Source organism: Myotis brandtii, unplaced genomic scaffold, assembly GCF_000412655.1.
Source record: "Myotis brandtii unplaced genomic scaffold, ASM41265v1 scaffold412, whole genome shotgun sequence".
Lineage (NCBI taxonomy): Eukaryota > Metazoa > Chordata > Mammalia > Chiroptera > Vespertilionidae > Myotis > Myotis brandtii.
In genome coordinates, this window is record NW_005365832.1 from 56994 (window position 1) to 80296 (window position 23303).

Here is a 23303-nt window from a genome sequence, read left to right on the forward strand (position 1 = left end):
CGCTCTCGCCCTCGGGCCTGGTGCTGGCCTCGCTCACGCTCTCGGTCCGGGCGGGGTCGCTGGGTTCCGTCTCAGAGGACACCTGGGAGGGCTCCGAACCCTGGTCAAGGGACTCGGTTTCACTGGTGGCCCTCCGGCTCCCTCCCGACGTGTCCGGGGTGCCCGTGTCTGCCCCACTCGTGGGCGGGTCCACCTCTTGGGAGCCACAGGGCTCAGTGCCGTCCTGGTCCTGGTCCTGGTCCTGGTCCTGGTCTGCGCCGGCTGGAGACTCTGGACCCTCTTCGCTGTCCCCTGGGGCGGGGCCTGCTGGGGAGGAGCCCTCGGCCAGCTCCTCGGGGAGACCCTCCGGCTTCCCCTCCAAGGAAACGGCATCGTGCGTGGGGGCGTCCTCGGTCTCCAGCGGGGTGTCTTCCTGCTTCGTCTGAGAGGACAGGCTCCCGTCGTCAGTCCTCGATGGCCCGCCGAACATGATCAGGCCCCCCTCCTCCTCCAGGGACGACGGGGAGCCCAGGCCCGGCTGCAGCTCGTGGTCCTCCTCGTCGGAGTCGATGTGGAGCATGGCGCTGAGCCTCGTGTCGGTGGGGAAGCTGCTCCTCAGCTTCGAAAAGCCCAGGGCAGGGCGCGGGGCCCGGCCTGGCAGGGCCTCCGTGTTCCACGGCATCCAGGTAATCGTTGAGTGAGTCCTGGCCTCCGCGGGGCGGCGAGTTCCTTGAGGACATGGAGGTCAGATCCTCCGCGTCCATGTCCAGGGTGGAGCTAGTCCTGCAGGAGTGCTTGGGAGTCCCCTCGGCACTCTCCTCGGACACGGGCCCGTTGGAGCAGGCCGGGCCGTCGGGGTGGGTCCCGGCCATCTCCTCCTCGTCCGAAGGGCTGCCCAGGTCTCCGTTCACCGAGCCGACCCCGAGCATCGTGCCCACGGCTTCCGGGGAAGCATCTGAAGGAGAAAGCAGCGTTCATCAAAACCAAGCCCTCTCGCAAATTAACTTTTCATGTCCTATCCCTTCGTCAACCATCAGTTCATGGATGCAGTCCTCCCCCTGAGCCCTCTTCCCAGCATCGCTGACGCGCTAAGACTCACGCCTCACCAGGAACGGGCCTGTTGCCGGTCACTCTGACATACGAGGTGCACACGTTCACTACTGCGCACGGGCGACCGCCCGGCGCCCACATGCAGGCGTACGCACCTGAGAGACGTTTCTGACAAGCAGGCTCTTCGGGGCTGTGTGACCATCTCCAGGTCATCACTGGGTCGCTGTTTTTGTTTTCAGAACAGGACACCCATTTGATCCTATGCACATGCAAACTGACAACGAAGACGCAACGCGTTTTCCCACAGGGATGGACTTATCCCGGCATCTCACCTTCATGCAGGGAGGACGTCACCTCCACTTTAAACTGGAGGTACCCGCTCACGTGGTCGGCGGGCAGCCTTCTGCCGAGGTTGTAGCTCAGCATCTGGTCGCTGCAGAGGAGAAAGGGTTTTCGTCCTTCTACACTGGTGCCAGCCTTTGTTTTCTCCCCACAACCCCCCACCCTGCCCCGAATCCCATGTACTTCTCTTAACACTTACAGACTCATCCTGTATGATAAAGAGCTAATATGCTAATTAGACCGAACAGCAGAACGACCGTCCAGACGACCTTCCAGACGAGGCAGCCGGGGCTGTGAGGGCCGAGCCCATTGCACGAATTTCGTGCATCGGGCTTAGTAAGAAAATAACAGGCTCAAAGGCACGTTTGAGTCCAGTGTAATACTATTCACTCGAACAAGTGAATACTTAGATAAAAGGAAATCTGGTCAGCCCAACTGGCGTGGCCCAGTGGTTGAGCACTGACCTATGAACCAGGAGGTCACGGTTGATTCCCGGTCAGGGCACATGTCTGGGTTGGGGGCTCGATCCCCTCTGTGGGGCGTGCAGGAGGCAGCCAATCAATGATTCTCTCTCATCATTGCTGTTTCTATCTCTCTCTCCCTGTCCTTTCCTCTCTGAAATCAATAAAAATACATTTTTTAAAAAAGGAAATCTTGTCAGAAGGAAAATTATTAGTAAAAGCAGAAAATGCAGTACAGCGTGTGTGTGTGTGTTTTTAAGTCCACTGATTCGCTCCCTCATTGTGAAGGGTGCCCAGGGAGAGGACACTTTGAGAATCACGGAGGAGCTGTGAAAGGCCTGAAATGAGGGGATTTCTGGGCTCAGGTGCAGGCACAGTGGGCCTGGCTCCTTGGCACTGAGCACGTCAGGAAGCCGGTTCTGGAAGGACCCGCAGGCCAGGGCTCTCGCAGGCACGAGGTCCTGGGGGGCACTGTGTTCTGAAGAATGGGAGCTGGGGGATAGGAGGTGGCAGCCACGCCCTGACAGCTGCTCCCGCTGAGTGAAGGGCCGGGGCGCTGACCCTCCCCGTCCACCTGCACAGTAAGGGGGAGCTGGCCCTCGCTGATGGGGATGGGGCAGCTGGAGAAGCTGGATGTGCCCCTGGGGTGGATCTGGCTGCTGCCCTGGCAGGCGTGCTGAGGGGACCGCATGTGGGCAGGCCCAGGTTCTGCCCCACCTCGGCTCCTGGCTCAGGCTCCCAGCCTCCTCTGGGATGGAACTGTCTGTCTTTTCAATTCCGTGTCTATTTATCAACGTCAACTGCAATTACATCATGTCTTGGTATGCAAGCCACTTTCATTCCGCGTCTGACCTACATTTAATAAGGAAAGTAACCATGGCCTGGCCCCCAATCACTCCATCTCCGCTCTCACACTGCCCTCTGCTGGCAGCTGCAGGACACACCGCGCCGCTCCCCGCTGCTGTTTGCAGCAGCACTGCCAGCGCAGGGCCCCAGCAGGCGGTTTAGGGTTAATCTGCATCACTGTTTGTGCTTCTCCGCCCCCTCAGCACAGTGCTAAGGAGCCGCTATCTGTGTAAGAGCACGTGCTAATTAACGTGCAATCCCAGGTCAGCTCCCATGAAGTTCTTTGGCCCCATAGCAAGAATCTCATAAAACAATACTATACCCTTCACCTTTCTCTTTTTCTTCCCTAGAAACGTGGCAAGGATTTTTCTTGTCTTGACTGATGCCTCTAAATGCTTTGTTTCCCCAAACTGAGTCTCCCTGTGTGTCACTCACGCTCCGCTGGGGGCTCTGCCTGCTCTGCCTGCTCTGCTCTTTACCCCTCCCAGCATGCTCTGGGGGAGGCCCTGTTGGCTAGAGGCGACGGCACAGGGAGGAGAAGCAACCTGCCCCTGGCCAGACACGAGGGAGGAACAGAGCCAGGGTCAGAACAGGGATTCACCTAACACGGAAGCCCGGCCCTGCTCTCACCACGTCCCATCTGACTCATCCTGCCTCTGGCGGGGACACATTACTGTGAACGGTGTATGATACACTATCATGCGCTCTAATTATGGGGAAGAAGTGCCCAGGAGCTCTCACTACCTGCCTGGAGCGTTCCTCACCGATGGCAGCGCAGCAATGACGCGGCCTGGACGGGACGCGCCCGGACAGAGGCAGGCCCGCCCTCCCTGAAAACAGCCGGCTTCACGAAAAGGCACCCAAAGCAGGTGGATCGCGAGGAGCCCCGGCTCACCCTGCACCGCCCCTGTGAGCCCCCACTGTGTCCGACCGTCTCGGCCTCCCACACAGAGTAAGGGAGACCCGGCATTTTTCAAGAAGTAGCAATTACCGGATGGGAAGCAATAATCCGATCAGAAACATGTATTTCGATGCTAACATCTGGCCTACTAATATGTAGTACGTGTCATTCTTACTTAATGAAGCCAATCCCTGGGCCTCCGCAGCAGGCAATGCTTTCACTGTTCGTGTACAGAAATATTTTGTAATTCTGCTCTGCTGTCCATTCATGCTGGACCTCCTTCCGGCACACGTGGACTCCATGATCTTTCAAAGACTAAATGAGCCCAGCTGTGTGGCTCAGTGACTGAGCGTCGACCTGTGAACCAGGAGGTCATGGTTCCTTTCCCGGTCAGAGCACATGCTTGGGTTGCGGGCTCAGTCCCCAGGAGGGGGCGTGCAGGGGGCAGCCAATCAATGATTCTCAGCATTGACCTCTCTCTCTCCCTCCCTCCCTCTCTGAAATCAATCAAAAAGAGAAAGAAAGAAAGACTAAATGAAAAGCCAGCAAGTCAACAAGTTTCACACACTGACAAGGTTTTATCTTTCCTTGATCATTCTGACTGACATATGTCAATGAACACTTCTGCCATAAGTAGAGTCTCATTTGTTAATTACACCTTTTATTATGTAAATTATATAATTATATAAATTAAATGGTAGCTACATTTCCCATATTTATTCTCACGCTTTATAATCACTCACTTTCTATAAATCCTAAAAATAATTTTAAAAACTTCCCAAAGTACATTATGTTATTCTCACGCTTTATAATCACTCACTTTCTATTATAAACCCTAAAAATAATTTTAAAAACTTCCCAAAGTACATTATCTCCACTAGCAGCAATCAATGTTATCCTTAAAAATAACAATAAAAAAAATAGTGCATCTCCCAGCTTGTATCTGATAAACTAGCTGCTAGAATTTCAGTGTGATTTATACTTCCCGTGGGCTGGCTCAGCCCCAAACTCCATCACCTCTGAGGGCCAGAGAACTAGAATCCATTGGAATCTCTTAGTTTCTGATTTCTACGGCGTCTTAGAGATGACCTGGCCTAAACGCCTTATTCGTCAGGAGAGAAAGACAATGCCCACGGAAGCAGTGGTGCCAGCCCCGTGAGTCAGCTGCAGGGGAACACGGTGCCCGCTTCCCTCAGGCCGCTGGACCATAGGATGCTCCTGCCGGTCCTCACGGGGCTGCAGACTGACCCGCACTCAGCTCCCAGCTCCGCCACCTGCTGGTGAGCCTCTCCTTCCTCATCTCTGAAATGGGTGCAATCACATTCCTCACCTCCCAGAGCTGTTGAACAGATGACATGAGCTAATGCGTGTCACGTGCTCAACTCCTGCCACAGAGCGAGTCTCGGCAACTCTTTTGTTCACTAGTTCTGCTGGGACGAGTTCTGCTGGGACAGCACAACCACTAAGGCTGCCAACACTGACACGGCCGCTGTCCCTACTCTTACTGCTCTTACTCCTCTTACTACTATTACTACTCTTACTACTATTACTCCTCTTACTACTATTACTCCTCTTACTACTGCTGCGGCTACTGCTACAACTACTACAACCGCCACATGTTCAGCACGTTCTCTTACAATGACCAAGGTCCGAGTGCCGCCTCAGGCGCCAGTGTCACCGCGCTTGCTGGTCCTCGCCGTGTACACATCGACAGGCCATTTATAACAAGGGGTGGAGGCATGTTATGATTTCTTACCTACGTTATTCAAACTTACAGAAGGCTCACAGACAGCAAACGTAAATGACAGCTGCCTGGGTGAATGTATATGTCTAGGAGTTCCCCCGTCAACCAGTTCCCCGGATGGGATCAATCCGGACAGGGAGGGGTCAACTCGACACCAGGATCCTGACTTGGGGAGAGACCTTTATAGTGAGATTCCAAAAGACTCCACCCAGCTGAGCACTGATGTGGTGCAGAAATGCTCACGGCAGGCCACCTTGGAAAAGACAGACACCCCCAAATGGTGCATCACTAAATCAAAGCGCTTCGTCCTGCACGTTTTCATGTAGGAGCATTTCCGCTTTTAAAAGAGATGTGTTATCACTTCTTATCAGTGAGCAAAGGCCTCGGGCTGGAAGTGAAAGCATCATTTCAGCTGCTTCTGTGCAAACCCCCCCCCCAAAGGCCCACCCGGAGGTGTTTGGGGGGGCTGGTTACCCGATGGCCTGGCGCTCCAGCAGCCGCTGCACGGGGATGGTCAGCTTCCCCAGGAAACGCTTGATGATAGGACGGCTCTTGGCAAATTTGTCTTTAATTTCAATTTCTAAGACATCGGTAAGAAGTGCAAAAAAGGAGTATTTCTGAAAATAAAAACAGATAACCAGCTGATTCAGAAAAAGATAAACAGGAAATTACATCACTTATTATGATAGAAAATGTCATCGCTTTTCAATCTTAATGACGTGCAGAGTCCACATTGCTAGAAAGAGCTACAGCTGTTGTCGATCTTTTATTCACTCAGACTCATTAACATGCACAATGATTCAAAACCAACAGCTGCCCGGCTGGCGGGGCTCAGTGGTTGAGCGTCAACCTATGAACCGGGAGGTCACAGTTCGATTCCAGGTCAGGGCACATGCCTGGGTTGCAGGCTTGGTCCCCAGTGGGGGGCGTGCAGGAGGCAGCCGATCGATGATTCTCTCTCATCACTGATGTTTCTGTCTCTCTATCCCTTTCCCTTCCTCTCTGAAATCAATAAAAATATATTTTTTTAAAAAACAAACCCAACAAGGTAGGGATCTGTATGACAAAGGGAGCCCCTTCCCTTACCACATCCTTTCCTGCTTCAACAGTTTTAGGAGATGTTACCAAATATTAAATTGTGCACAACACAATTTTAGTATTCATATATTTATTGTATCTTAATTCTTTGAAATTTAACATGCTGGTATAGGATGGTTTAGAACAGTGATGGCGAACCTTTTGAGCTCGGCATGTCAGCATTTTGAAAAACCCTAACTTAACTCTGGTGCCGTGTCACATATAGAAATTTTTTGATCTTTGCAACCATAGTAAAACAAAGACTTATATTTTTGATATTTATTTTATATATTTAAATGCCATTTAACAAAGAAAAATCAACCCAAAAAATGAGTTCGCGTGTCACCCCTGACACGCATGTCATAGGTTCGCCATCACTGGTTTAGAATGAACCGATATATTTGGTTAACAGCAATTTTCATTCCTGATCCCATGTTATGTAGAAGTTGCCCAACATAGGTTCAAATACCCCTATTAAAGTAGAAACATCTACAGAATACCCTGGTTTCCTTGGTAAATATTCAAGTAAATATTTACACCCCCCTCCTCAGGCTTGCACTGGCCACGTGGGTAAGAACTTTGTCAATATCAAATGTGAGGAAGATAAAGTGATTGCTGATTATTGCACTCTGTGCCTGCTAGCGCTCGTGTTGAGATAAATTTTATGTTTTCTAGGCTTCTAATGTGTTGAAATTCGGTGGTCCGCCTTTACAAGTTATTCACTATTTTGGAGATAGTACTTGTTTTTAAAACCAGGAATAAGAAAACATGCTTTTATCTGTTTAAATAACCTAAGAACTCCTAAGAGCCATATCTTTTCTCCACTTGGTTAGAGGTCCCGAGTTATCTCCCTCTCCAATGAAATACTTCCACAACATTGTCAGAACATGGTTGTCAATAAACAGTTAGGGAATGTTTTAATTATCGGTGTGATTCCTATGCCAACAAAAGTTTACCCAGAAACACTATCTAGTACTGGAAATGTCTTGGGTCCCAAAGAAACGGCTGTCCTCACTCGAGGAGAAACGGGGTCTCTGTTTGCCCTCGGGGTTTTCTGTAGTTTTAAGGAGAGCCCCTCGCTGGGTCTCCCTGGCACGCGGCACCGAGCCGACTGGAAGCATAAGGGAGCTGGGAGGGAGCCTAAGGACCCCCAACACAATCTGGCTTCACTCTCTGAGTAGCGCACTGAATTTCCCGAGATCAAGAAATCCCAGACACATTCGCCAGAGCCTGCAGGCGGGGAAACTCCTTTAATTTGCACTGAATATATTCGAGAACGAAACACCAACATTTCAAATAAAAACCATCAATCTCTCTGATTTCTCCTTCTGCCTCCAGGTCCAACATGACTGCAAGATAATGCTGCTGGGCCTGTCCTGTCTCCACATTTTGACACTTTGTGCTCATCATTTGTTTGCATTGATTTTGACTTTTAAAAAAATATATTGCAGCCCAGCTGGCGTGGCATTGAGCGTCGACCTATGAACCAGGAGGTCACGGTTTGATTCCCGGTCAGGGCACATGTCCGAGCTGTGGACTCGATCCCCAATGTGGGGCGTGCAGGAGGCAGCCGATCAAAGATTCTCTCTCATCACTGATGTTTCTATTTCTCTCTCCCTTGTCCCTTCCTCTCTGAAATCAGTAAGAATATATTTTTAAAAACCACACACACACACACACACACACACACACACACACATATTGCATTAAAGTATTTCTTTTGATTTTTGAGTCTTTTGGCATCCTTTACATTGTGCACTGTAAGGTGCTTCCCTTGCCTTATCTTAGACCAGCCCCGACTAGAGGGAATATCTCATTCTCACTGTGCCCTCTTTCCAACAGGCCCCCTAGACACCTCCTGCTCACACTGTACACAGCTCAATGCTGCACAGAGTCCGCAGGAAAGGGCTGGAGTTGGCCACCTCCTCCTCCTTGGTCACGTCTCAGACCCTGGGGACCACCTCACCTCTCGGTGCCAAATGGGGTTGGTGGTGTTGCTGATGATGGTGGACCTCCGCTCCTGCCCGTGGTGGGCACAGGTAGGGAAGCTGCTCTTTTTCCCCGGCCGGATGGACATCTTCAGGTAAGGGTCCGGGTTGAAGAACATCCCTTTCTTTAGCCCGACAGCTCTGAGATCTTTAAAGAAAGAGAAAGAGAGGAGGGAGACAGGGAAGAGAAAGGCAGAGGAAAAGAGACAGAAGGACAAGCAGCTCAATGACAATTGTTCTTAAATAATCAGGCAGGAAGCGCTAAACAGAAAGGATCTGGTGAAACGATAGCACAGTTATTCACACTGCGACCACGTAGGTCAGTGAGTTCAGGCGGGTCGTGACTCGTCCCAGCAGAGAGGCCTCCTAGCAGGCTGCAAAAGTGAGCCCAAACTTTACCCTCAGCTCACACACCTAGATTCTAACGTGTATGTGGGTTGGCAACCAGCATTACAATGTCTTGAGAGAAATCCTCAGTAAACTGTTTATTAAAAAAAAAACAAAACACCAATAGGTCCCTCATGAGAGAAACATGAATCTTCGACATACATACAGGAAATGCACCGACCGACGTTTAACTGGGGCGGACACTGCAGAGCACACATTCAGTCGCACACATTCACCATGTCACGTATCTTCCACAAATGCCATGAATGATAGCGAAGCGGGAAGACCAGAAATATTTCTGAAAGTTGAATGCTACCTACTGGATTAAATAACTGTGAGGTTACTTCCTCAATAGCCTAAGTCACTTAAATATTGAATGAATGTCCCATGTCTCATCTTCTGCAGCAGCTGTGATTTCACTATGCGAGCTGCTAAAAGTTCTGGCTAAAGTCTGGTTCGTGAAGAGAATGACACTTTTTTTTTTAAAGGCCAGGCTTAGGGATACACACACGTCAGGAAATGAAGCTGCTTCCCTGGGCCCCACACACCTTTCTGAGAATATCTGTGTGACTAGGGTCAGCCTGAGAACTGAGGGATCTTTTAGTGTCTGGAAGAACTGACTGTTTCCAGGTCACCTCACGCAGTGATGCTTAGGCTAGGAGGCCCCGCCCACTGGTGCAGATAGAAACCTGCAGGTGGCCCATGAACCTCCAATGACCCTAAATTGTCTCCAGGGTCATCCTACTCAATCCTATTTCTGAAACACAAAGTCTTTCTTCGAAGGACAGAACTGGCCGGGGGCTGCCCAGAGAACCCTACTCTCTGGGGACTGCTCCCTGCAGGCGCTCACGCCCTCATCTACCAGTGGGAACTTGGGGTCTAGACGTCTGTGCCATGAAAACAGACCGGGAGAGTCTGATGACACGCAACGGGCAGTAGAGGGAGGCAGTTTAATGTGTTGGCAAAGCCCTCGCCGGTTTGGCTCAGTGGATAGAGCGTCGGCCTGTGGACTGAAGGGTCCTAGGTTTGATTCCTGGTCAAGGGCGCGTACCTGGGTTTCGGGCTCGATCCCCAGTGTGGGGCATGCAAGAGGCAGCCAATGAATGATTCTCTCTCATCATTGATGTTTCTAGCTCTCTCTCCCTCACCCTTCCTCTCCAAAAAATAATTTAAAAAACATACACACACGCAAAAGAAAAACTTATTTTAATATGTTGGCAAAGATTGAAACATTCAACCAACAGGACCTGATGTTAAGAACATGCAGGGAACAGAGTGAAATCACTGACCTGAGAACCGGCGGGAGCGACGCTGCTGTCCCCTCGGGAGCCTGACTGTTCCCATCCCTGTCCCGCCCACCAGTGTGCTTGCACTTCATTACCCATTTAATAACGCTGCGTATCTTCACTGGGCTTACTTTAGCATAAAATAGCCAGCCTTGAGAGAAAAAATGCAATTTACATACTTATTTTCTTACCTTTCTTGATTATGCTCGCCTCCGACTCAAAGACAGAAAAATGACATTCTTTAGATAGTAAGTCGACTTCTTTGCAATAAATGAGGAATAACATGTACAGAAATGGCTGCCACACAGTCTGACAGAGCTAAATCATTCATGCAAAACATTCCTTTGAACACAAAGAATTTCCCCAGAAGATGAAGCCACTGTGATGAAAGAAGTCACTGTTAACCCTCACACCAAAGTTTTCCACCAGGGACACTGCGCAAATAAACCCTCATTGAGAAATACAACCAACTCCCAGTTATGTGTGGTCGGACTGCTCAGTTCCCTTCACCCGTCTCATCTCTGCTCTTGTTTCTCCCTTTTGCCTTTTATATCCCTTATTGCTCATAAATATCCACATCACCTAATAGACCAATGAAGGACTCAAAGTCACGAAGGTATGACATGGTAGATATCCTGGTTTACAGCTTTATTTGGAGAAGAGGTTTAAGATATTAATCAAAACACAGTTGTTTTGTTTTTGGCATGTTGGTGTTTCTTTTTTGTTTTGGTTTTTTTTAAGAGAGAGGGAGAGGGAGAGAGAGAGAGAGAGAGAGAGAGAGAAACAAAAAACATCAATTGGTTGTCTCCCACACATGCACTGACTGGGGATCAAACCCACAACCTGGGTATGTGCCCTGACTGGGAATCAAACCCACGACCTTTTGGTGTATGCGATGATGCCCCAACCAACTCAGCCAGGGAAAACACAGTTTTTGGATTTTGCCGTAGAGTTCAATTATTTGTGTCCCTACTTATCCATAGATAATCAAGAGTAGAGCGTTTGCAGGCAGCCACTCCACAGGGCTCAAATGCTCTTGGATAAATGTCGTCACTCACTGTCAATATGCTACAACCAGATTAATTTGTTCAGAATTAGAGACTTGTTTTCATATTCTATCGTTTTAGCCACTTCTGTCTACCACCTGCACATATCTGACCACATGGTAGGAAATAGGACATAATGTTAGCCAGCCGCCACGTGTATTGAGGTGGAACATTAGAAGAAGTTGTGTTTAAAGAAGAAACATCTGGCTGTGCCCCTACTTTTTAGGAAAATGTCCTGGGATTTTCATGTTCTAGATCAGTGGGTCTCAACCTTCCGGCCCTTTAAATACAGTTCCTCATGTTGTGACCCAACCATAAAATTATTTTCGTTGCTACTTCATAACTGTCATGTTGCTACGGGAATCGAACTATGACCTCCTGACTCATAGGTCCATGCTCAACCACTGAGCCACGCCAACTGGGCTGTGCGTATCCTATTCAGACTGATACTGACCGCTTGGAAGCACAGGGCGATGCTTCTACACTAAGAAAACATGCTCATTCTCCCATAGTGAGTTAATTAGCACCCCTCTGCAGTCAAAATCAATATGTGTGTATCATTTTTAAAATATTTTTATTGATTTTAGAAAGGAAGGGAGGAGAGAGAGATAGAAACATCAATGATTAGAGAGAATCGTTGATCAGCTGCCTTCTGCACGGCCCCTACTGGAGATTGAGCCTGAAACCTGGGCATGTGTCCTTGACCGGGAATTGAACTATGACCTCCTGACTCATAGGTCCATGCTCAACCACTGAGCCACGCCAACTGGGCTGTGCGTATCCTATTCAGACTGATACTGACCGCTTGGAAGCACAGGGCGATGCTTCTACACTAAGAAAACCACGGTGTGGTCAACCTACATGTCCTGAGCCACGCAGGCCGGCTCGTGCTCCCCACCGATAAAGAAAGGACTTGTGCACCTGCAGCCCCTGGGGACTGTGAGGTCTAAGGTACAGGTCGCCACCTGCCATGTTCTCGAGAGACGGACAGATGAAGGGACAGGGGAGTGTCACAGGCAGCGGTGCGCCTATGTGCCCTGGTGAAAACCTAGACATGTGTCAACGCTGAGGGTTCCAACCAAAACATATGCACTGGCCACGTCTGAGCCATGAGTCACCAGTTCACCACCGCCGAGACCCGCCAGAAAACAAAACCAAGCAAGCTTTCCCAGGAAGTGCCTCCTCTGCTAGGATGGACATGGTCCCCGCAGGCCACGGCAGCCATGAGCGACTTCCGTGCGCCCTTCGGCCAGATGCGACGAGGGAGCACCACTGCCACGTCTCTTTTGAAGATCGGCCTGCTGACTCTCACTCGTGAGAACATATATTTTCATGCACATTTTTTTTGCAGCTAAGAAAGTAACCTGCATTTAAATTTGAGAAGCACAACACAGATGGAAAATGAAAACAAAGCATCTGAAGTGATAGACACCTGTCAGACTTCATTTCGGATGTGTTGTAGCACAGTCGTCCACTCTGAAAGTCCGTTTCAAACGCTGACTTTCTTGGGGAATTCTTGACTTTCTGACTGCTCATCGACTTTTTAAAAATCAAAGGCTTTCAAACTTTTTGAGTCCCCTACATATGAAGTAACATGTGACCATGAAACCCACATACACATACAGAGGTGTTTTTATTTTCCTGTGTGAATGTTTTTCAGTTTGTATAAACTGATGTTCTATGAAAAAAATATTTCCCTTTGGTGGTAAACTGATTTTTTTCTATGCTTTTTTAAATTGCTAGTTTCAATAAAATAAGCCTTGTAAACCACAAATGAGTTCCCACTCACAACCAGGTCTTTCGTTTTATGATACACAAACAAGCAATTAAAATATTGCAGCAACCAGAAAACAACAAAACAAATTGTTTTGCCCACTTTCTATTTTTATGTGTATTCCTCCACAGACATTGGGGTTCCCCCTGGCTTCCCCCCTCGTTTCCACATTTCCCTTTCCCTAGATGAGGTAAGCACAAATCATCTCCAATAACCAACGCCCTCATGTGTGGTTAACACATGACATTACAGATTTTTTTTAAAGTAACTATACACAGTTACAGTCTTTTTCCCACCAGAAAACTCATTAGAAGAAATAACTTCTGAGTTTATATCAATGATCTATTTTTATTCTGGTAAAAGATATACTTGAATTTCAGAAGTATGACCCCCCAGATCAATAACTAGTCCACCTATAACCTATGAGAATCTGTGAAAGAAAGGACTATTGATGCCCTTAAAATCGCAGACTTTCAAGCTGGACATTGCGCCAATGAAAGGCAGCCTTACCGGACAGCGTGAAGCTGACGAGCTTCCGGGAATGCGGGCTTCCAGAAGCACCTCCTTCTGCCCCCATCTGCAGACAAAAAACACGCGTGTGAAGCTTCACAGGGTCTGAGGCTGCTCAACCGTCCTGGGGAATCACGTATGTTTGCCAGTGTGATGATGTTCGTACCAAACATGCCTGTAGTATATACCTTCTCATAAGCTGCAAAGCTTGGAATTGAGACACAAATGCAGATTCTCAGAGATGAGAGAAAGATCACACCTAACTTCATCTTTACCCGAAATGAGACCGATAGGAGCTTCTAAATTCACTGGGATATGAATCAACTTACTTTCTGTCCTTTTAGTTCTTTGCTAAGGAGATAGTTGATAGATAGCAAATGTACTTATATTGCTATTACTGTATGAAAACATTCCTTAAGTTAAAAAAAATCAAACATCAAATTCCTTCAGACTTTTTAGAAAACCCTAGAATAAACTAAACACGCGATTTATACCAGACTCATCCATACATATGTAGGATGATGCTCTCTCGCCAAACATTTTTGAGTGGCCACGTGGATGTCCCATCCCTTTGGGAGCTCCTATATGATTGAGCTACAGGTAGATGGCACATGCTATTATGATTAGTGGTAATAGGCATTCTCAATGCTGTTGTACTAATCACTGCGTTGTAAAGCTTTTCCTAAAAGCTTTCGAGTAAATTATCTCATTGAAACCAATCATTTATAGACCACATAGCAGATTTAGCCTTTCCCTCAATTTATGTACAATTAGTGCTCAAGTTATGGCATACTAGGAAACAAAATTTCATAGTTGTCTAAAAAAAAAAAGCTGCAATACTGTAACAGACAGGCTGAAGGCAGAATATATGTTGAATAGTTGGAAAAGTGAAACCACATTAGTTTATATTACACCCTTCCATCTTTTATCTTTGGAACACTCCCCACACTCGTTTAAAAATCTTATGCCATCAACAAATAAAACTTTCACTAATCCAAGAAAAGCCGGAAAACGTCTAAAATTTGCCCTTAGATTCTCAACCTGTGGGTCGCGAACAATGAAAATACATCCTGCATATCAGATATTTACATGACGATTCATAACTGTAGCAAAATTACAGTTATCAAGTAGCAATGAACATAATTTTATGGTTGGGGGTCACCACAACATGAGGAACTGTATTAAAGGGTCGCGGCATTAGGAAGGTTGAGAACCACTGGAAATGAATTCCATGCCAATTCTGAAATATCCATTTCTACTTCCTTCTCCACTTCCTGTAACGTAGTCAAAACTATTTTGTGTGACACTTGGCTGCCTCCTGATCATGTCATTTGCAGTGTCCTTGGGTCCCATCCGGGTATCTTTTTACATTCTGCCCATCAAACCAACTCCTTGATGACACGGGGCTGGCTCTCAGTGAGTACGTATGCTTTACTACACTGTGTGCCACCTCTCCGACTCATCACCCCCAGGTTGACCGGCGGGGCAATAGCAAACCAGCCAAGCTACTGACGGCTGGTCACTACCGCGTCCTGCTTTCACCACGCACAACCCTGGACTGTGGAGTGGTGAGCAGCAAGGGAGCACAGTCTGCAGCTGAGACAGCCAGACCCGATAGGTCATGGCCTCCCCTCAAATGGACCCCATGGCCCTGTGCGCTGTACCGCCCCCAAAGACACGATGACCCTTCCTGCTAAGAGAGACTCACCCAAAGTGAGTTAAAGAAGGCTGAAAAGATTCATATTCTTTTAAAAATAAACTTTAAATGGGTTTTCTGAAAACCTACTTAAAATATTATAAGATATTACAGAAACAAAAAATTTGCCCTTAGATTCTCATTTTAAAAATGTGATTCACTGTCCGGCAAAAGGTTAATGTGAAACAATGTTCACAGAATTCACAGATAGACACTGTCCTTTCCTACCATGGTGGCAAAATGCTCATCTGAAAGAATACCCAGAGCATTCGATGTGACCACCGATGACCATGAAGCCAGGGAAGAGTACGCATTCCCTCTAGCTACGGGGGCATCGGCGATGATAAACACGTCTGCCCTCGCTGTTTGCAGAAAGGTTTTTAAATAAACTCACTCCCTAGATTCATTCCAGGAAAAGCCAGAAGCAACCCTGTCAACCCAGTGCAGAAACAATACATGGCCGTGAGTGACGGTCGCCTTTGCCTGTCCCTGAGGCTAAAGGATTTCCTGTTCCAAGCGTCTGAGATACACATCACTGTGTACTCTAATGAATGACAGTGACGTCAAAGCCCCAGCGGCAGAGAGGGCACAACGGTTTGTATCCTGGACTCATCGCAGAAGGATGTGTGTGAAAGGAGCAGATTAGGGTGGCAGCTCATTTCCTGCCCTAGGGAGTCTCCCAGTGACTTCTTCCGGGACTGTTCTAAGTGGGCCTGGTGACTGTCGATGCAGCTTATCCGTCTCAATAACTAAACACAGGCCACATACCGTGCCCCGGGAGGCCGTCACGCTGTGACACAGACACCGCACTCACCCTCACAACGAGGCGCCCGGGTGGCCCAGCCTCTCAGTTTTGGATACAGACCCGGCCGTCTCAAGCCTGGTCGGGAAACGATTGGCCGCCAATCCTATGAGTCACCCTTGGAACCACAATATTCTATTCTGATCCCAAGCGCTGTATCGACGAAGCCTTTAAGGTGCTCTACACGCTGCCTGAAGCAAATTAATTATCTCCAAACGAGCCACAGGATTGACAGAATAATCTCAATGCAAAGATCAATGGAATGAGATCAATGTTCACCCGGCGGTGAACTCCCGCTGCCTTCAATGATAGCTGATTGTTGAAACTGCTCGAGTCTAAAAAAAATAAATAAAAATCCTGAGTTCAGAAAAATCGTGTTTGGAAGCGACTGCCTAATTTCACACGCAGTTAATTTTTCAAAGGGTTTTATTACAAACGCGCCACACTTCTGGCTTTGCAATGTTTCTCTTTAGAATATTAATTAAAGCGTGCGCCCGTGCTGACTATGTGACACAGCAGATGCTGTAGTCAACAACTGTTGTTCTCCTGTGGCCTTCCAAGTCTCATACAGTACATGTGGGTTGTTCTTTCCTATTCCATACCATGTGTCCTACGATGGGAACTCAAATATAATTCACATGTGAGCTCAGTACTTAGATATTGCAGATTTTGCACATACTGTTCCCTCGACCTAAAATGCTCTTCCCTACCTCTCTCCACCTACGTGACTCCTACGCATCCTTCAGACTGTCCTGCAAACACGCCTCCCTCAGGAAGCCCTCCAACACCTTCCTGATCAGGATAAATCCTACAGTACGTGCTCTCATAGCCCCGTCTTACTCCCGCTCATTGTCATTAGACTCAAATAACTATAATGTAACTTAATTGATGCCTCTCCTCCCCCAGGAGACCGGTGAAAACAAACACTGTGTTTTGCTGATCATTTCATCCTGGTGGTGAGTGCGATGCCTGGCATTAGCTGGCACCCAGTGAGTATTTGCTCGCATGAGTGGAGAAAGGGAAGGACTGGCTGGTACGGCATTGGTGGGCCTGCACAAGTGCAAATTGCCATCGGCAGAGATTACTTTCTGAATCTCAAGGAGTCAACCTGGCCACGTGCCTATTTCCAAAAGTGCGTGCATCTATACATTTACACACACACACACACACACAATGTCATGAAGGTTCAATATTATGGGAGTCAGTATTGTTCTTCTATACTTCCATGACCTGAATGTTACGAACGAGTGATACAAGTGTAATGATTTACATCTCTTACACTCTCGGAATTCCCTTAAACCCGTGGTCGGCAAACTGCGGCTCGCGAGCCACATGCGGCTCTTTGGCCCCTTGAATGTGGCTCTTCCACAAAATACCACGTGTGGGAGCACATACAGTGCGATTGAAACTTCATGGCCCAAGCACAGAAGTCGGTTTTCGGCCTGGGCGAGTCTATTTTGAAGAAGTACTGTTGATATTTGGCTCTGTTGACTAATGAGTTTGCCGACCACTGACCTAAACTATCCAAGTCCAATCGCCCGTGTACAATGGAGTGCTTCATGGAGAGCTGACGACACAGAACTGAGTGTACCTTGTGAGGCTGTGAGACTCTAAGGTTAGTGGATGGAGTGAAAAATCACAACATTGAGAAAAGGAATCCCCCGGGAAGTACCGGGTTAGAAATGGACACACTTTCCCTTCAAGGGTCCACAAAACCAACGATGTCCTCCAAAACTAAGTTAAATATCTCTTTCTTCCACTGAGGGCCTGGGGAAGCGGCTGGCCTCACTGACTGGCCAAGTCGTACAAAACTACGTGTGGTCCCTGGAGGCACCAGACCCCAGCTCGGCCGGAGAGGGACTCAGCACTGAGGCCTCCTGGGAAGAGCACATGCCTGATCCTCACCTCACACTCCCTTTGGGATGGAAGCTCACTGAGCAGCAGGCAGAATCACACACGTTAAATCATGACTGCTCTCCCTTCTGCGCACTGAGCTCCTTAAATTAAATCCACGTGAAGAGGCAATGTTGCCATTTCCTACCGACCCCAATGGAGTCTGAAACCCCTTCCACAGTGGAGCACTCACTAATTTGCTTCATGGAGAGCTGACGACACAGAACTGATATAAATCAAATCCTGTTTTCCCACTGGTTAGAATGATGGATGCAGGTAAGCCAGCCTGCGCGTGATTCCCTTTAATAAAGTGGAGCCCCCCCCCCATGCTCTGTGTTTCCTTCTCATTGTTCCCCATCATCTGCCAGAGCTGCAGGTGCAGAAATAGAAAGCAAGGCCCCAGGGACCACCCACACCAGGAAGCAGCAAGCAGGACTCACCATCACAGCGGGGTTCCTCACGGTGATGCAGGGGGTGGTGGCGCGCAGGGCTCCGCTGATGCCGTGGTAGTACTTAAAGCAGATCTTTATCTCCGCTGCGGATGGAGTGGAGAAAAACAGTCATTCAAACATGGAACAGTCATTCAAACACGGAACAACCAGCTGAGGCCATTCCCACACCGCCTCTCAGAAAGCCCTACTCCTGAGTCTTTAAATGGTCCCTCCTTTTCCAAGCAGAGGCAACGGACTGGTTATGCCACTTCTTACTTGATCACAGATGCTCCTCTGGGATTTTGTAAGAACACTCTCAAATGTATTAGAAGATAATGCGCAAACGTGCCACAAAGTAAACCGTGTGGAGATGAGGCTAAGACTAGCTGCCTCAGCTGCGTGGAGGTGTATCTCTGGTCTTGGGGCTCCTTCACCTCACACCCACTTTGGGAGGCAGAAGGCCTGTCCCCAGGCTGCAGATGGAGTGTGATGTGCTGAAGGTCAAGCAGGAAATGACAGCGTCAGGACTCAAACCGACCTTAGGTATCAAAGCCTTCATCCTGAACCTCTACAATACAGACAGGCTGCAGCTGTCCACAGACACAGGGACACAGAAAGCACGTATGAGAAAATACTGTCTGAGACTATGCAGTGCTAGGGCCTGGGAACCTGCATTATTTTAAATTTCCAAGTGATCTAAATGCAGCTACTAGACAGGGATCAGATTTAGTAACCACTGGTACAGACACTCCTGGCACGTGAACAGACAGATGCAGATGCAGATGTATGTGGAGATCTATATCCACAGGTTATGTGTGTGTTCATATCTATTACACACGAATGTAGCATATACGTATTTCATATGTGTAAGATCTGAACTCGATAAAGAGCAATACAAACGTCATTTACTGATTTTGGAAAGTAACAATTTCGAAGATCGTGAAGTCCGAACGCGTCACAGGTAGATGGCACAGGCACTGGGATGTTTCCGTGTACAGCGAGCCTGAGTCACGGAAGTGTCACCGCAAGATGCCTCGCTCCCCAGGTGTCATCCGATACAGGCAGGGATGCTGATGGGCAGTCCCAGGGCCAGGCCCGCCTACAGGAGCGGCCTCCTCCACTGAGTCCGCTGGACCACTAAAGGGGGAGCCACTGGACGTATTTCCCAAGGAAGTCCACCTCCCACGGACCCTCCCGGCTGCACCCGATGACCTCCACGGAGTATCTGGTTCACTTGTTTTAAGAGAAAAAATACAACAATTAAAGAAAAATCCTCTTTTAGGAATTTATATTATTGCACGTTTCCTATCCATGATGAAATACAAAAAGAACAGTCTTGTCATGAGGTAAAATACTGAGTCTTTCCATCACGAACGTGAATCACTATGGTGATCCGAAATGTAGCGAGCACTGCCGAGCAGAGGATTGTTACCACGCACCCATCACAAACAGGCCCGCCCCACGCCGGGCAGGGAGAGAGAATCCAGGGAAGGCATCTGGTCTAGCAGGTGACGGAGTGTTGAGGTGACAGCCACAGGCCTGACAAAGCACAGGAGACAGACCCTGACGGGGAGGATGGCGGGAGAAGGCTGGAGGCAGCGACCAGTGAGGACACGCGGGATCAGGAAGGCTCACAGAACACACTGGTTGGGACTGAAACCTGCGGATGGAAAACCTAACAGACGAGCAGGCTGGGAGCGAGGCGTGGCCGAGGCAGGAACGATGAGCTGCGGGCTCTGAGGAACCACCTGCGTGGGCATCCCAGCTTCATTCGCACCGCCCCTCCCGGAACACGCCAGGTGTGGCTGCCGCGAACACCCACACGGGGCTCTGAGTATGACTGCAATTGTAACAGCTGCATAGACCTGAGCAAACTTCCTCTCCCACCTGCTTTCTCCCAAGACCAACAGCACGTATTCGGCAAGAACACGGCTCAGCACAATGCACAGGCCCGTCGAAGCCGGGCAAGCTCGGTGGCGGGCGTGAGCCTTGGATTCTGCGGACAGGAGCTCATCAGCGTCACCCCCTAACGCTGGAGACCAGGACTCCGAATCTGCCTGCAGCAGGACCTCCATGACCAAGTCAACGGGGAGGGAGCGAGCAGCTCGCTTCCCAATACGGAGACGTGCATTTGTATAAGACCTTCCCCAAACTCTCCAGTTAGGATGCCATCTCCTCTACACGGTCAGCGAGGGAACACACTCCAAGACAAAACAAGTGACTGTTCATTTTTTAAAAATATTATTTATATTGATTTCAGAGAGGAAGGGTGAGGGAGAGAGACATAGAAACATCAATGATGAGAGAGAATCATTGATCAGCTGCCTTCTGCATGCCCTCCACTGGGGATCAAGCCTGCAACCTGGGCCTGTGCCCTGACCCGGAATCTAACCGTGACCTCCTGATTCATAGGTCAACGCTCAACCACTGAGCCATACCGGCTGGGCTGCTCATTTTTATCTGTAGGATAGTGGTAGCCAGGCCAACTTTGCCAGTTGACCCATTTTAGGTGCTATTTTATTCCTTGCTATAACCCAAATCTCTAACCCCAGTGATACACTAGAGCAGTGATGGCGAACCTTTTGAGCTCGGCATGTCAGCATTTTGAAAAACCCTAACTTAACTCTGGTGCCGTGTCACATATAGAAATTTTTTGATCTTTGCAACCATAGTAAAACAAAGACATATTTTTGATATTTATTTTATATACTTAAATGCCATTTAACAAAGAAAAATCAACCAAAAAAATGAGTTCGCGTGTCATAGGTTCGCCATCACTGCACTAGAGTCTCAGTGACCTCTAAGATGAATTTACTCTGAATTGAACAAAACAGATTCTGTGGATGGACATGATCACCCCAAACAGGGCAGAGCCAACAGCCTCCCACGGCTTCCTGGGTGGGGCAAAGCACAGGGGTTGACGCAGATCACCCGTCACAAAAGCAAACACACAGCAGGTCCCCAGAGAGAAAAACACAGAACAGCTGTTGGCACCTGGACTTAAACCAGCCAGGTCCCGGAGCAGGACACCAGGAAAGATGCCTGTCCCGAAAATACGGGAATGTTCCATGCGGGTGGGAGCTGTCGCGTCCTAATATTATTCAGTGCTTTCGGTCACTCAAGATTAAAATACATGCCCTCTGAGTAAGAAAGAAACTAGCATGTTGACCGATGTCCTTGAACATTTTAGTTATGAGAAGAGTAACTGGAAAGAAAACTCGAAAGGGTGGAGAGGGCTGTTGGGGCCCAGCCTTCTGTTTGAGCTACATTTTTAACCTCTCACTGCAAGAGGAAAACAAAAAGCTATTCCTGCGAGAAACAGATGCAAGGACGGGGAAAGCCAATGCAGGTGCGATGACCGAGCATCAGAACAGGGAGAAGCCACTGCTCACAGGGCCAGCCTGCTCACAGGCAGGGGAGATGGAGGATCTGGACTAGGGAGCAAGGAATGATCCATCTACCCAAGAATGGCTTCTGCACATATAGGTGGACAAATAGACAGGAGGAAGGCAGGAGAGAAAGCAGGTCTGAATGAATGATCATCCTATATAATAAAAGACTAATATGCAAATTGTCCCCTCGACCAAGAGTTCAACTGGGAGTTGACCAGGAGGCGGGGCCAGCCAGCCAACCAACAGCCCGCAGCCCTTCCCCCCGGCCGGCCCTGCCTTATCGGCCCGATCAGGTCAGGCTGGCTGGACCCCACCTGTGCACGAATTCATGCACTGGGCCTCTAGTAGTCTATAAAAGACTATAGAAACAGACATTCTGGCATGTCTGACCCAAGACAAGTTTTGAAACCTCTTACATTTCAAAACTCAAGAATGCACACCACCCAGATGAGCAACCCAGTTTCTGCGAGCATTAGCTCATTTGAGGACTATTTGACAGTCCGATGACAAGTGCAGAGGGAAGCGGTCCTCCTCTCCAATGCCTAGCAAGGTCATCTACCCCAAATTAAACCAGTCTTTGTCCTTCAAATTCATTCAGGCAGGTCCCATAATAATATGCCTGACCTCCTGCCTCCTGCCTCCTGCAGGGGTTTATCAAGACAAACAGAAGCCATCTTTATATTCAGAAATAGCTCAGTGCTCAAATCTAGGTTTTTCCCATGAATTTAGGTCAATTTTTGGAGAATTTTACTTTGACTAGACTTCTGATGAGCTAAAGATAAAAATTTTCTGTCTGAAGATGAAAGCAAATGTTTTTTGGTGGTGTTAAGTTTTCAAGATCAAAGATTAAAAATATAAAAACTGTCTAACATACTCAGCCACCCCCTGATTTAAAAAAAAAAGTTTCATAATCTCACCAGAGGATATGTTTTTCTTGATTTTTTAGAGAGAGAAAAGGAGGGAGGGGAGGGAAGGAGCGAGAGAGAGAGAGAGAGAGAGAGAGAGATTAAGTACTAGCAGGAGGGGTAAAGAAAAACCTTCTCAGAGAAAGAGAGGTTTACTAGCCCCTCATCAGCCAGGACATCCCGAACCTCTACCACTTTCGAAGGGAGAAAGAAAGTCAGTCACAAAAACTGAGACAGTCTGTACATGGGTGGTGGTTGTTGTTCACACATACTGTTCCAAGTGACAGCAGCACGTGACACTGACTTCTTCCCGGGGTTCCGAGTTACTTATCTCGGAACACCCCACAGTATGAATCTACACGCGCCACCCGGGGTGACCACTCCCGCAGCCTTCTGCACTTGGGAGCCAACACGAAGGTTGCTTCCCCTTTCCCCCTGACGTTCAGTTGGTGATATTTCTCAGCCAGGTCAGCCTCTCAAACCCTGGGACCCTCTCAAAAGAGGAATCACCCTAAGAGGAAGCTTGGCCCATTCTCATTCCCTTTTCCCCCATGGCCTTTTATCATTTATTTTTCCGATGACTTAGGTAGTAACGCCAGCTGGGCCACGGTTGGAAAGTAAAGTAGAAAAAGGCAGGAAAAAGCACCCATAATCTCACCCCCCAGAAACAGCCTCTCATTCACGTTTTGGCAAACATACCCATTGGGGCTTTCCCCATCTGCCATGATTTCAGCTGGGGCTGTGCTGTATGTATCTGCCTTTATATCGTGAGCATTTTCCCTTAAAATTACAT

At 48.4% G+C, this 23303-nt stretch overlaps 1 protein-coding gene across 1 annotated transcript in view; it reads right to left on the reverse strand.

Moving 5' to 3' along the window:
• The window catches only part of HECW2 (HECT, C2 and WW domain containing E3 ubiquitin protein ligase 2), a gene marked incomplete at its 3' end in the record, with an annotated part of 124125 nt that overhangs the window by 56344 nt on the left and 44478 nt on the right, over nt 1-23303 (reverse strand). Inside the window, 7 exon segments of the mRNA XM_014545556.1 lie at nt 4-614; nt 616-934; nt 1362-1462; nt 5798-5940; nt 8367-8536; nt 13392-13458; nt 18223-18317. Of these exon segments, the coding sequence (XP_014401042.1) occupies nt 4-614; nt 616-934; nt 1362-1462; nt 5798-5940; nt 8367-8536; nt 13392-13458; nt 18223-18317 (1506 nt within the window).